The sequence below is a fragment of the Danio aesculapii genome, chromosome 19, assembly GCF_903798145.1.
Source record: "Danio aesculapii chromosome 19, fDanAes4.1, whole genome shotgun sequence".
Classification (NCBI taxonomy): domain Eukaryota; kingdom Metazoa; phylum Chordata; class Actinopteri; order Cypriniformes; family Danionidae; genus Danio; species Danio aesculapii.
In genome coordinates, this window is record NC_079453.1 from 33,815,707 (window position 1) to 33,829,809 (window position 14,103).

Below are 14,103 nucleotides of genomic sequence, written 5' to 3' on the forward strand. Positions count from 1 at the left end.
CCGAGAGAAAGAGTGCTAAAGAAGGAATATGACCCACAGAGGAATATGTAGGGTGGATATTTTTCTGTCAACATGAAAATAAGGTAGATTTACATATAAGAAAGCTTCTGTTTAGGAAGTCTGACCTGAGTTCGTGCTCTTTTTGGATGGAACTGGGAAAAAGTTTACCATAATTGTATTGTTGCTTTGATATATGGTGACTTCATCTTAACCCCTCAACTACGCACACACTGAAAAAAGTGTTGCATGCAAAACTGTTGCAAACAATTTATTTGTGTTGAATTTAAGCAAACAAATTAAATTTAATAACGTTCAACTTAATTTGTTTGTTTAAATTCAGCCCAAATAAATTGTTTACAACCACTTAACGTAAAAAATTGAGTAAATCCAAGGAATCATCTTTGAATATTTTTTTTCAGTGCTGTGGCTTGTTTAACTCCTGCTGCAAACCTTGCTAGCTACTCTAGAAACATTGCGAACTAGTTTTATTTAACTGCAAGGATTGTCATTATGACTTCCAATTAAAGTTTCCACTAAAACAGATGAGATTTTTTGATATTTACAGTAAAATGTAGCTTATCAAACTGCACCATGTTTTTTTGTTTGTTTTATAGGACAACAGTATCTTCAGCAAAAAAGATATCCAAAAATGCCTTTAAATTATAAAGAAATCAGTGTTTTAGAAACTAATGAAGACAGCAGAAGTCAATGATCCATTTGAATTATTTAGCCTGACATGTTTACTGTTACAAAATTCTTTAAATGTTTTTCAAATTAAATAATGTGTTCAAAAAAAAAAAAAAAGTTTTTGTTTTTTAGCCAGACTTTTAAAAAGAATATAATTTAGTGCAGTAACTGTGATATTTTTATCCAAGGTTATCATACCTTTAGAATCTTATACTGGCTCATGCCTTGACATAATGGTGTCTGTAAATAGTACTGTGTGTGTGTGTGTGTGTGTGTGTGTGTGTGTGTGTGTGTGTGTGTGTGTGTGTGTGTGTGTGTGTGTGTGTGTGTGTGTGTGTGTGTGTGTGTGTGTGTGTGTGTGTGTGTGTGTGTATGTATGTATGTATGTATGTATGTATGTATGTATGTATGTATGTATGTATGTATGTATGTATGTATATATATATATATATATATATATATATATATATATATATATATATATATATATATATATATATATATATATATTCATTGCCCTCTACTGGCCATGCTCAAAGAAATTCATCCAACATCCTGCTAACTAACAAGGGTAAGCAGGACCTTTCTTAATTAAAAAAATAAAGGGTTTTTCTCATAAGCAGATAATAGAAATCCCTATGCCAATATGGGCTGAGGTGGTTGCTAGGATTTAGATATTGATATAGAGAAGAAAACCTTAGAGTGCACAATGTTTACTTACAATGTATACTTATGATTTTTAGTGTAATCTAAATTGGTTCAAAAGGCCAAATATTTTGCAGCTGCATCAGCAAGGAGGTAATATATAAACACATCTTATAATGGTGACCAACAAAAAAATGCAAAAAAAATCTTTGACTTTTAATAAAAAATCACTTTAAGATATATATTAATTTAAAAACATATTCCCATATCTTCATTCTACACAAGGTCTATGAGCTGTTGGATTATTATTATTGAGGATGAAAGGATTGTGAATGTAAATTGTTTGTTATCTCAGTCTTGTGTGTAATTTAAAAAGTATTAATGCATTTCTGCTATTGTTCAAGCATTGTTAATTAAAATAAGAAGGTCTATGAGCTACGTTCCATACGTGTGCACAAGCGCGCTGCTTCTCGTGTAGTTCACTTAAAGGGCTACTGAGAGCGCACTCACACTATGCTGTCCGAACTGTGCCCAGGCACGTTTCCCAGTTCGTTTGAGAAGTGTGAGTGCTCTGAATCTGGTTCAGGAGCAGTTCAGTTGGCCGGCCCTGGCCCGATTGGAAGAGGTGTGCCAGAGTGTAGTTCACTTGGGTTTTGGCGCGGTACTATTGTGGTGTGAGTGCAAAGCACGCCTGAGCCCAAAACTGAAGATGAGATGTAATTTTAAGGGAGTGTTTCATATGGATTTATTCATCATTCTTACTGTTTAATGAACGCAAACTGTCATAGTTTACTAAAGACACAGACCCCTCGCTGCATGACAGCTGCACCTTCAGCAAATCTCCTAATACGTGCAGCACGAGGACTTATGATAATTTATGAGTGTCAAAAGTAGCTGATCTGTTCTGCAAAATATTTAACTGCGTGTTACTGCATATCAAACGACTAAAATGATAGTATTAAAGAAATGTCCACTATGCTCAGCGAGAGCACTTCTCTTCTGTTAAACTGAACAACGAATCATCGATGACGAAAGCGTGCTCAGGCTTGGATGCAATGTCAGTGCAGGCCGTCTGGGGAGAGGGAAGGGCGGACAAGCGTGCTTTGGCACTGTACATAGTGTGAGTACACACTGAATCCAGGCCGGGTGCCAGGATGTCATAACTGAGGGGGCGTTTTAATGCCATAAGGGGGCACTAGACCTGGTGACTGATTTTGGTCCCTCTTGTTCCTTTCATTTAGGCAATTTATTCACTCATTTATTACTTTGCATTACTGCCTAAGTTACTGATTTAAGGCAGTAATATACTTTTTATAGTGATAATATGCAGTTTTGCTGCTGATTTTATCAATTAACAATACAGTTTATTAACGCAGGTGAATCAATGATATAATAAAACTTTTTATATAAAAAAAAACTGTCATTATTACTCACCCCATGTTATTCCATAGATCTTTGTTCATCGTAAATTAAATTAAGCTCTCTGGCCAGACAGCATCGGTCGCAAAAAGTTCATTCAAAGCACAGAAAAGCACTAAAACATCTTAAAAATTGCACATTAGTCTTCTTTATGTTCAATCGTAATATCACGAGGTAAGGTTATTTAAAATTTACTTCGCTTCAGTAGCGATCAGTTCACGGCAACGTGCGAGTGTCGCGCTGCTGAGGTAATACGTGCATGCACACGCTTTATTTCAAACCGGAAGTCGCGCGCGGGCATCCGTTTCATTGCAGTTTTTTTTTTTTTTTTTTTTGTCAGCTTGCGCGAATGAGGATGAGTGATTAATGACAAAATGTACATATTTGCTTCAACTATCCTTTTAATATATTTACCACTGGCAATGGTGCTGTTTGAACCTGGCTCCTGGCTAGTAATTCCTGATAGTTGGTTACCTTGAATTATTGTTTCACCCAGACGTTACAAGACTTACAAAATCCCCCAGCTGGTTCACAAGGTAAATTAAGCTGTCACTAACAAAGTAACAAACATTTACAATCCAGAAATAATGAAGAAACTGCTAACACACATTTTATTTGTTTAAAAATGTCACTCACCAAACCACGAACCAGTGGAGATACAATATGGTAGGGTGTGCATTTTTTGATTGCTTATTTTAATTTAACAACATTGAAAATAGGTGTGTGTGTGTGTGTGTGTGTGTGTGTGTGTGTGTGTGTGTGTGTGTGACTGTACAGCAAATGCTTTTATTATGGTACATTTATATGAAGAAAGCGTGCGAGTGCACTGGGAGACAACTTGATTACAATGATGAATTGACCACAGTAATGTCTTCCGAGGAAATTTAGCCATTCCAGTGTAAACACCCCTAACTAACGCCTTGATTGAGAAGTTGTGTAATTTTCCACCATCCATCATCCCGGCTGCAACAAAGCAGCATTTTGAATGACTCTATTTTCCAGCATTGCTAGTTTTTTCCTCAAGATCAAGACCATATTCCTGAGTTGTTGTTTTTTTTAAACATTGGATGAGTGTCTTTCATACAATGTTGCTCTGACACGTACACCTGCAGCACCATGGACAGCAACAAAAGTCAGTTTAAAAACTCCCATCTCCTTTTAAACAAATGACAGTCTAGTAACCGCTTGTTTTTCTTTCTCTTTTCCTGAAGATAAACGAATAACAACTCTGCAAGGAGCTATGTGAGTTAGGCTACTTGAAATGAAAGGCTTGCAATCAAAACATATGTAAGATGATTTGGTTTTAATGACAAAAGCCATCAGAAAATGGTCAGAAAGTGGAGATGGTCAGCAACAACACTAGACTGTGGTGTTCAAGCAATGCTTAGTTGATACTGAAAAAAAATGTCTCTCACACCAGCAGTCTGACCTGTTGATGCAAGGCAGGATGTATTGATGATTTCATGATGTTTTTACCTATTTCCGGTCTTCCATAACCCAATTTTTGCTCTCTTGGAGCTGGAGGACATCATCTGATTGAGTGTTCGACATGTTAAGAGATGCTCATCTGCAGAACTTGGATGCAAATTACCGTTTCCCTTCTGCCAGCTTCAGCCATTCACCTCAAACGTCTGGCATCAATGAGACATTTTTACAAGTGCTCAGTAAATATTTTCTCTCTCTTTCCAGTAGATAAACAGTTTTTCACTAAATGACTTGCTTCCATGTGATTTGCTGATTATATATTTGCATTGAGCAGATATGCAGGTAGATCCCAAAAGATGGCCTGTGAATGTATTTTTGGGAGACATTCCGTCAATGCATTTTTTACATTAGCAACATTTTAACACACTGATTTACAGTACTTTGAAAAGACTTAAACATTACAAATCAAATTTACTGTCATCCTTCCAGTCAGGACAAAAAATAAACATAATGCTGAGTGAAGCAAGCTGAGAGCAAAAGACAAAAGTTAAGTGAAACTGGTAAACATCAATACAGTTCTGTTACCACTGGAATAAACACAATATAAAGCTGCATTTAACAGTATAAAACACAGCTTGAAACATATTGGAACCACCACCAACCTAAATATTTCAATAGAAAAAAAAGTGACATGAAGCTTTTATGTGAACTTAACCAAGAGGAATTACTGCTATACTGCATGTTTCTCAAATTAAAATCAAATAATCATGATTACAGAAAGCATTAAAAATACATTCAGTTTATGAATACACTCACCAGTCACTTTATTAGATACACTTGCCCAACAGCTCGTTACTCGTTAAATCTAATCAATCAATCACATGGCAACAACTCAATGCATTTAGGCATGTAGACATGGTCAAGACGATCTGCTGCAGTTCAAACCGAGCATCACAATGGGGAAGGAAGGTGATTTAAGTGATTTTGAACGTGGCATGGTTGTTGGTGCCAGACGGGCTGGTCTGAGTATTTCAGAAACTGCTGATCTACTGGGATTTTCTTGCACAACCATATCTAGGGTTTACAGAGAATGGTCTGAAAATGTCTTGTGGCGCAAATGTCTTGTGGATGCCAGGGGTCAGAGGAGAATAGCCACTCCTGTCAGCTAAGAACAGGAAAGTGAGGCTACAATTAGCACAGGCTCAACAAAATTGGACAATAGAAGATTGAAAAAACGTTGCCTGGTCTGATGAGTCTCGATTTCTGCTGCGACATTCGAATGGTAGGGTCAGAATTTGGCGTCAACAACATGAAAGCATGGATCCAGCATGGTGGTGGTGTAATGGTGCGGGGGATGTTTTCTTGCCACACTTTGGGCCCAATATTACCAATTGTGCATCGTGTCAACGCCACAGCCTACCTGATTATTGTTGCCAACCATGTCCATCCCTTTATGACCACAGTGTACCCATCTTCTGATGGCTACTTCCAGCAGGATAACGCACCATGTCATGGATATGCACCTGACAAATCTGCAGAAATTGTGTGATGCTATCATGTAAATATGGACCAAAATCTCTGAGGAATATTTCAAGTAGCTTGTTGAATCTATGCCATGAAGGATTAAGGCAGTTCTGAAGGCAAAGTGGGTCCAACCCTGTACTAGGAAGGTGTACCTAATAAAGTGGCCGGTTAATGTATATTATAGCTGATATAATGGCCGAAAATTCATCAATCTTTACTAAACTGCCAATGTTTATAAATTACAATTTAAAACACATCAAGCTACTTCAAATAAATTTTTCTGATTTTTTTTTTCCTCCCAATTCCAGAATACTATTTCTACAGTAGTTTTAATCTTATGAACAAAACAATAGAAGAATAGCAATGTGTAGGCCTGTTTTAAGAAAAAAAAAGAACATGCAAGAAACGTTGCTTTCCCAAATACAAACTGAATTCAATCTCCACGCTATGTTTGTTTATTGATTTTATTTTGTGTCATTAGGAAAAAGCACAGAGTAGGGGCCCTGGACAGCGCACAGCATTGCATACTGCTTGTGTACATTGCTGATTGGCCAGAATAATCATACTGCACAGCTTAAAGCCTTTACACGCTCAAAGCGCTTCTCACTGAGGCACGGTAATGTGCCTTAAGCAAACGTTTAGTCCATGTAAAATCCTCTGCTTTACAACTTGCCTTGCTTTGGCTTTCATTAAGACACATAAAATCAAACAGTGGATACCCAATAGTCCACTGAAAAGCAGCTTGTTGCATTAGATGCTGATATACTTGTCATTTTACATACTGCATTACCTTATTCAAGAGGTAAGTAAATGATGCTTATAGCAAATAACACCTTAAGGGGGAAACATTTGAAGCATTTTAGACCCCTCACACTAGTCAGGGTAAGATTAGCTTAAGTGGCTGGATACAAAGAGCTTACAATCGTCGTGTATACAAAAACAGAGCTATGATTATCTGAATATTAATTTCAGATCGCATTTGAAAGTAAAAAAAAAAAGAAAAACAATATGTACACAGTCTGGTATGCTTGATGAAATGGGACACATATCTTCCCAATGAACCATTAACTGTGGGAAATACTTTGATTTCCACAATGGTGATCTTCTCGTTCAATTGACAAGTTTAGTTCTACCTGAGTTGGTGTATCTTTCAGGGGTGTACCATCCCATCTTGTCTTTTAACTATTGCATATGACAATTACGAGACTACTGAGCTCCTCCAAACTGAATTCAATGCACCCCTTCTGTCAAATTAAACACCTGTCCTGCAGGTTTCTCTACACTGCTTGCTTGCACAGACAATATTGTGAGAAATAAAAGTAAAAAGCTTGCGCATGAAGGAAAAAAGTTACTAGTTTGCACTTTACGCATCTCTCCCTTATACGGGAAAGCGTTAAGACTGTCTTGGAATGCACGATATACTGAATAGAGTAAATATTGCCGTTACTACAAGCATGATTATTGTAGATACATTGATACAGTGGCCTCCCTACCACTAGAGGCACCAGAGAGTCAGGCTTGGCTGTGAAAAAAAAAAAAACCATGTCAAGCCGCTTTGGACCAAAAATATGGCTGCGTCCGAAATCGCCTACTACTCAGTAGGTACTACACTGGAATTAGAATTTACTATACGAGCCTTAGAAAAGTACGTTCTATACAGTATGAATGTGATTAGTATGAATGGAACTCGGATGTGCTACATCCGCCATTTCTCGTTATCACGTGACCCACCTGCATCAGTTGCGTCATTTAACTCATATTCATGAATTCTCTCATAGTGCTTCATGAGATAGCATAGCGCCCATTGGATGCGTGCTTCATAATCTCGGTAGAAGTAGTAGGTCATCCGGGTACTTCTCGCATACTGTTTTTCAAATTCTACTCTGATCGCATATTGTTTTTACTATATCGTACTATATAGTATGGAAGTAAGAAATTTCGGACGCAGCCTATGACTCTGCTCATTGGTTAATCATCATCGGTAGCCTCTCTTTTCGATTCATCCAGCTTTCGCTCCACGAGTTGACAGGCTGGGCTGGGAAGAGACACCACATCCACGGGAGGTAGCATGACACCTTCTGGCTCAATGTCTTTTCTCTGAGAGAGATCCTCCTGGAAAAACAAAGCAATCACAATCTAACGGGTTTCTGCACGTTTCATCGAGTCAAATTTAAAACCATTATGAATGAAATTTAAAACACAAATTTAACAACGTCATAATGTTGATCTTATTTGTCACAACTTCAACCTCACAGAGTAAAAAAAACTTCTAAAGTACTTTTGGAGCGTTTCAATGAGAATTCTAAGTATGGTTAGATGGACAGATTAAAATGAAAGAAACAGTCCCTCAGAGTTAAACAGTTAATTTTAATTTTACCACTGCATAATATCATTGCATCTGCTCCAGCTGTGGTACAGCAGCAAAGTTCCTTGATCTTTACGCTGGAATGAGAGTATAATTCCTAGCCATAACATAGAAAATACTAACCTTTCATTCTCCTTCGGACTTAGTATATGATGTAACTACTTAAGATTCAAGCTTGAAATGCAAAAATTACACACTCTTAACCCAAACTAGTTGACTTCACTTAAAAAGTACTAGAAATTAGAAAGAAACTAGGGATGTCCAGATCTGATCATGTGAACGGAAATCAGCTCGATCATACGGTAACATACTTGATCGGAATTGGACGTTACCTCCCAATCAGGACTGAAATATATATGTGTGTGTGTGTGTGTGTGTGTGTGTGTGTGTGTGTGTGTGTGTGAATATATATCACACAGAAACAGCAATGCGTGCGGCATGACATCACTTTGTTGCAGAGACGCTATTGGTTAAATGCTGGCAAAGTAGAACACGGAAGCAGCTTGAAGCGGAAAGCGCAAGTATGTCTGCGGTCTGGAGGTTTTGTAACCTTGATGACGACAACATTGCCATAGCAAACTGTAAGATATGTAAACTTAGGGATGCCTGTCGGGTATTTTAAGTTAAGGTGCTATTTGTTTTTAATATTAGATTTTTTTTATATTTACTGTTGCGCTAAAGTCCAAAAGTGAAGAATTTATGTTATTTATTACTTGATTGTTAAAGCTACCTAAAAAAAGTGCTCTGTTTGAGAACCGAGTTGTTGAATGTTAAAATGAGGTGAATTAAATAAAAAATAAGGAACATCCTAGATCGGTTTCTTCACTCTTCTTTATTCTTTTTTATGTATTATAGAAGTTTCAGATCGGGTTTTGATATTGGTAGATACTCAAAATGAAATGACTCTGACTCGAGGGCAAAACAACTGATCAAGATATTCCTAGTGGAAACCCATAGCCTTAAACCACTTACGTTTTTTTTAAAGGTGCCATATACTGCACTGATTCAAGACGTTAAATTATTCTCTGATATCTACATAGTAGTTATGTGGCTTAGGTAGGTTCAAAACTTCTCCAGAAATGGTTTTATATGCTTATTTATTATTCATAAAATAGCCCTAGAATCCGAAGGTCTTTATTGACCATATTTGGAATGGTAGTGAATATTTATGAGCTTAGCTCTGATGCAGCTCTCAGTGCTTGCTTCTTTCTCTCTCGCACACACATCATGATTTACTCTGAAATAAATGTGAAAAATAATAATTCTTCATTTGTCAAAAAAATATTTTAATAAATGGAGTAGATCCCCAAATTTTTTTAACTTAAGTGGTGGAGAGGTTTATTTTAGCAATAAAATACTGGCTAAATTATAATTAAACTTAAACAAAAGGGGCAGACTGAGATGCATTATGTTGTATTTTGAAGCTACAAATGTAAATATAAAACACAGTCAACAATTAATATCAAGCTCTGCATAAACGGATGACATTAAATAGCGTGCTATTGCTTTTACTCCAGCAAAATTGCAGTAAGACACTATGCTTAAACCCGCATTGAACATTAATACTCAACAGTCTACATATGTTTATTCATCTCAAATGACAAATATTTTTTGCTAAAACACAATAAATTAAATATACTATTAGACACACCTAATGCCTCTATGTGCTGGCGCTGAATAAATTTATAATCGGTATATTCCGCATTTGTGTTCTACCGAGCTCTAAAGAGTCGTTTCTTATTAATGAATAGTAAATCAAACTGATTCGACTTTGTGGCATCTCCTATTTTCAAAATAAAAGCCCCACATACATAATAAATTTGATATAAACTTTAAAATAAGGGAGGGAAGTCGACGCCAATAGCCTAGTGGTTATGTGCGCCGACATATAGCACCATGGTGCTCCCGGCGACTTGAGTTTGATTCCCGGCTTGAGGTCCTTTGCCGACCTTTCCCCTCTCTCTGCTCCCAACAATTTCCTGTCAATTCTCTGCCCTATTCTATCCATTAAAGGTTAAAACCCCCTAAAAAATAAGGGAGGGACATTATAATTGTTATCTCATTATTCATCTTATGGTGCAACATATCAGTCAGTGTTATGGCTGCCGGTCACCTGATGACGCTTGTCATATCTGGATGAACGTGACAAAGTACTTGCAAATCTTGAGGACATGCCCTGTGAGCAACGCAACACTGTATTGTGTTCTGATTGGCTTATTTTTAAGACTTGCATGTAAACACTAACAGAGTTTACATGAGAACGAGGAAACAACAGTATCTGAGGCTCACGCTATGGTCATTTCCAATTACCAAACTCTTATTTTTCTACATGTATGTCTATATATACTCAGATTTTCTTTATAGGGCACCTTTAAGCGAGATGTTAATGGACTAATCCAATTACTAAACTAAGCTAAGATAAACAGGATCCGAAGACTCTGTCGGAAAACACTGATTAAGCAAACAAGCATGACCCTAAAAACAGTTGAAGTAGTGTATTTACAGCAATCTCTAACCTGCTCAGAGAAGCGCTGACTCGTAACTTGATCTCCAAACTCCTGAGTCTCGACCTCTTCGCTGTTGGAGTGGCAGCTGGGGCTCGGCACCTCTATCCCATGACTCTCTAGTATGGCAGCCTCTGAGCGAACAAGTGTGCAAATGATGCAATATACAAATAATGACGGCAGTTCATATGTAGCAGCCTGACTACAGCAAAAAAGCTAATACAGAGTTTCTTGAGGCTTTATAAAGATATATTTAAGACTCTTTAAACCTTTCATGTGTGAGTTTTAAATACTCCAGCTGAAATTCCTGCATGAGTTTTTTTTCTCTGACTGTTACTTAGAATTCATTGCATTCTAAAGTCCCCATGGTCATCCGTCAACGTGACCTACCAGCCTCAATGATCTATGCATATATCGTATTTCGTCTCTTTTTGCCCTTTTCTGTAAATATTGACAAATATTCTAATTACATTGTGAAATTTCTGATTCTCAAATATGTGATAGAACATATATTTTGTCTTTTAAACAGCTTAATAATGATCATATTATTTATTATGTAAAGGAGAATGGGCGCCGCCATTGTTGCTAAAAGGGGATACAACTGCAATCGGAAGTTAACAACAAGTATATTATTTATTAAATTACGCATTAATTGTATTTTATTATGGAGTGTCACATAAATTATGCTATTTTGATGGGCGCCACCATTGTAGCTAGAAGGGATACAGCTGCTATCTGAAGTTAACGAGAAGTATTTATATTATTTATTCAATTACGCATTAATTATATTTTATTAGCTTTTACCCCTACCTCAATCCTATGCCCAACTGTCACGGTAATGTAAAATTTTAATTTGTTGTACAGAGTCACAAAAATGATGCTATATTGACGTATTCTTTAGTCTTTGCTCGAGTACCCTCAGCTGTATCCCATTTAGACTTCACCCTCTTCTGCAGCGTGGTGAGATCTACATGGGATACAGCTGAGGATACTCAAGTCAATATAGCATCATCCCAGCACGGTTTCTCTCATGGCAGGTTACATCCTTCATACATGTTGAGAGATCGAGTTGATTGACTTGATAAGGGAATATGTCTTGACATAACCCACACAGACGTAATTTAATAAAGCATGAAGTCATGTATGATTTTAACCGTTGCAGTAATCTGAATGTAAATCCCCTCTTCAGGCAGCACTGGAGCAGCGGGAGAGAGCGGACCACAGCGCATCAAACAAAAGGTATTGGACACCTAAATGCTTGTATTTGCAGCAGCTTTGTGATGCACGTCCACAACTTCATGCATTAGGTTAAATTAGGCTGTCCAGTGTTCAGTCCGTTACAATCACAGACAGGCAGTCAGGCAGCTTAATACAGAAAGTGATGCAAAGCGCATCAAATGACCGGTAATTAAACGGGGGAAAAAAGAAAAATAGAATAAATATATATACTTTTATATTAGACACACATCTGATGCTTGTATTTGCAGCAGCTCCACACCCACAACTTCACGCATTGGGTTAAATTAGGCTTTACAGTCTCCTTTACTTGTATCTGTTCTGCTAAGCGAATGGAACCAACCCTGTGACGTCAGACACAGCAACATTCCAAGGTGGTGGTGCCCTAGGTCTAAAATCTATAGTAAAACATGCCGTTTTCTTCTAAATGGTTACATAAATCGAGTTTGTTTAATATATTTTCATTAAAGTGGAATCCAGTGTACAAAATAAGGTAAACTTGACTGAGTGCTTCATTTCCCCTTGAAATGTACTAAATCTAAAAAAAAAAAATTATTTGTTTGAAAGCATGGATAAATTGGGATTTATAACAAGCAATGCGCACCTCATTCTGTGCCTCAGCACATTGTCAAATTTGACTTTTAGCAGTTGATTATGTGCGCTGAATGGTCAAATCACACCGGTGTGATCGTAGGCTTCAGGGAGCAGCCAAGGCTGATCATACTAGTGTGGTTGTATGTGTGAAAGGGTTAAGACCAAATAAATACATTTAAATGAATGATTGTAGGGCATACAGTACATCAATAAGTTCTCTAAATTAAATTTTATTAGGAGCACATAGTGAGTTGCTTCAAAGTTTGAAAACACAACTTTCCACTGAGAAAATTTGAATAAAAAAATGCCTAAAGGTTTGCGCCCAAATGCGCAAACCTTGTTTATACCCTACAAACCAACCCTGTAATATTAAGAGAAAATATTCATTTTAAATGAAAATGTATACTTTTAACTAGTGATAGTAAGAAATGTCAGTAACATTTTAAAATAATGGTCCATTAGTTAACGTATTTACTAATATGAACAAATAATTAGTAATACATTTATTATGGTATTTATTCATTCTTGTTGACATTAGTAAATGTTATATAACTCTGAATGCATGATCTAATGTTAACAAGCACAACATTCAATTGTATTAATGCATTATTTTTTGCTGAACTATGATAAATGCTTTACAAGATTATTCCAACTTAATGTTAGTAAATACAGTAGCAAATAAACCATTATTCTAAAGTGTTACCGAAATGTCTCTTGAACTACAAAAATTATATTAGAATGACCTACGAAGATTCAATCTTAGGACAAAACATTTAAATTGTAATTGCAAGAAATAAGAAAGCAGGTACTGTATATTCATAAGGTAATAATCAACAAGGGCTTAAATGTACACAACCAGACAACTTGTAAATTGGCTTAAATAAATGTAATGAAGTGGATATAAGAAAATATAGCTTCAAGCATAGCAAAATTTTGATGCTCACCTATGTTGGCACGTCTCTTCATCTCCTTCCTCCGATTAGCAAACCAGTTGTACACTTTGAGCGCAGTGACTCGTTCGAACTCTGACAGTTTGCATCCTGAAACAACATTTATAGAAGAAATTCATCAATTAGTACACTGCCATTTATACATACACATTTATACACATATAGCGAGTACATTTTTCCGCAATGGCTTCGAGCAGCTTAGATACTGATTGAAATCACTTACCAGGCTTTTGAATGACAGCATTACAGGCGTTGGCAATTTCCTCTCTTTTGGCCTCATCGGGATACTGATTCTCGATAAAGAAACTGTGAGAACAAATGAAGCGAATTGGAACAAGACTTTGGGAGTATCATAATCATTGTTCAACCAATGGGAAAAAGTAGCAGCTTTAGAACACAGTGAAATGTATTAGATGAATAAAATGGGTTTATCTCAACAATATTTATTACATTAAAACACAGAGTGCGAAAAATGATTATGAATGGAGAAATGTTCGACTTTTATGGGAACACTGCCACCACAACTCACTACAAAATTAAAATAGAAGGCATATATATATGAGGATAGTGATATTGCAAATCTTAATGAAATAATTTTTTTTTTTAAACTTATTGAATGTATAAAACTCTGGATTTTTCCGCATATACTGGACCTAATAGAGATGTGTTTGAATAAAATGTTAACATTTGTTTAATTCTACAAAACGTCAAGTAACATTTCTTTCAAATTATCAATTAATGGTTACACTTTGCA

At 36.5% G+C, this 14,103-nt stretch overlaps 1 protein-coding gene across 2 annotated transcripts in view; it reads right to left on the reverse strand.

Annotated features, from left to right (window-relative positions):
• Positions 1–6,150: 6,150 nt before the first annotated feature.
• Positions 6,151–14,103, reverse strand: part of zgc:91944 (uncharacterized protein LOC436941 homolog) — a 33,696-nt gene continuing 25,743 nt past the window's right edge. For both annotated transcript variants that reach the window (XM_056479622.1, XM_056479621.1), the window contains 4 exons: positions 13,573–13,655; positions 13,344–13,439; positions 10,582–10,703; positions 6,151–7,812 (listed from right to left, as the gene is read on the reverse strand). In XM_056479622.1, coding sequence (XP_056335597.1) covers positions 7,669–7,812; positions 10,582–10,703; positions 13,344–13,439; positions 13,573–13,655 — 445 coding nt within the window. In that variant the 3' untranslated portion in view covers positions 6,151–7,668. The remainder of the gene's footprint in view (positions 7,813–10,581; positions 10,704–13,343; positions 13,440–13,572; positions 13,656–14,103) is intronic.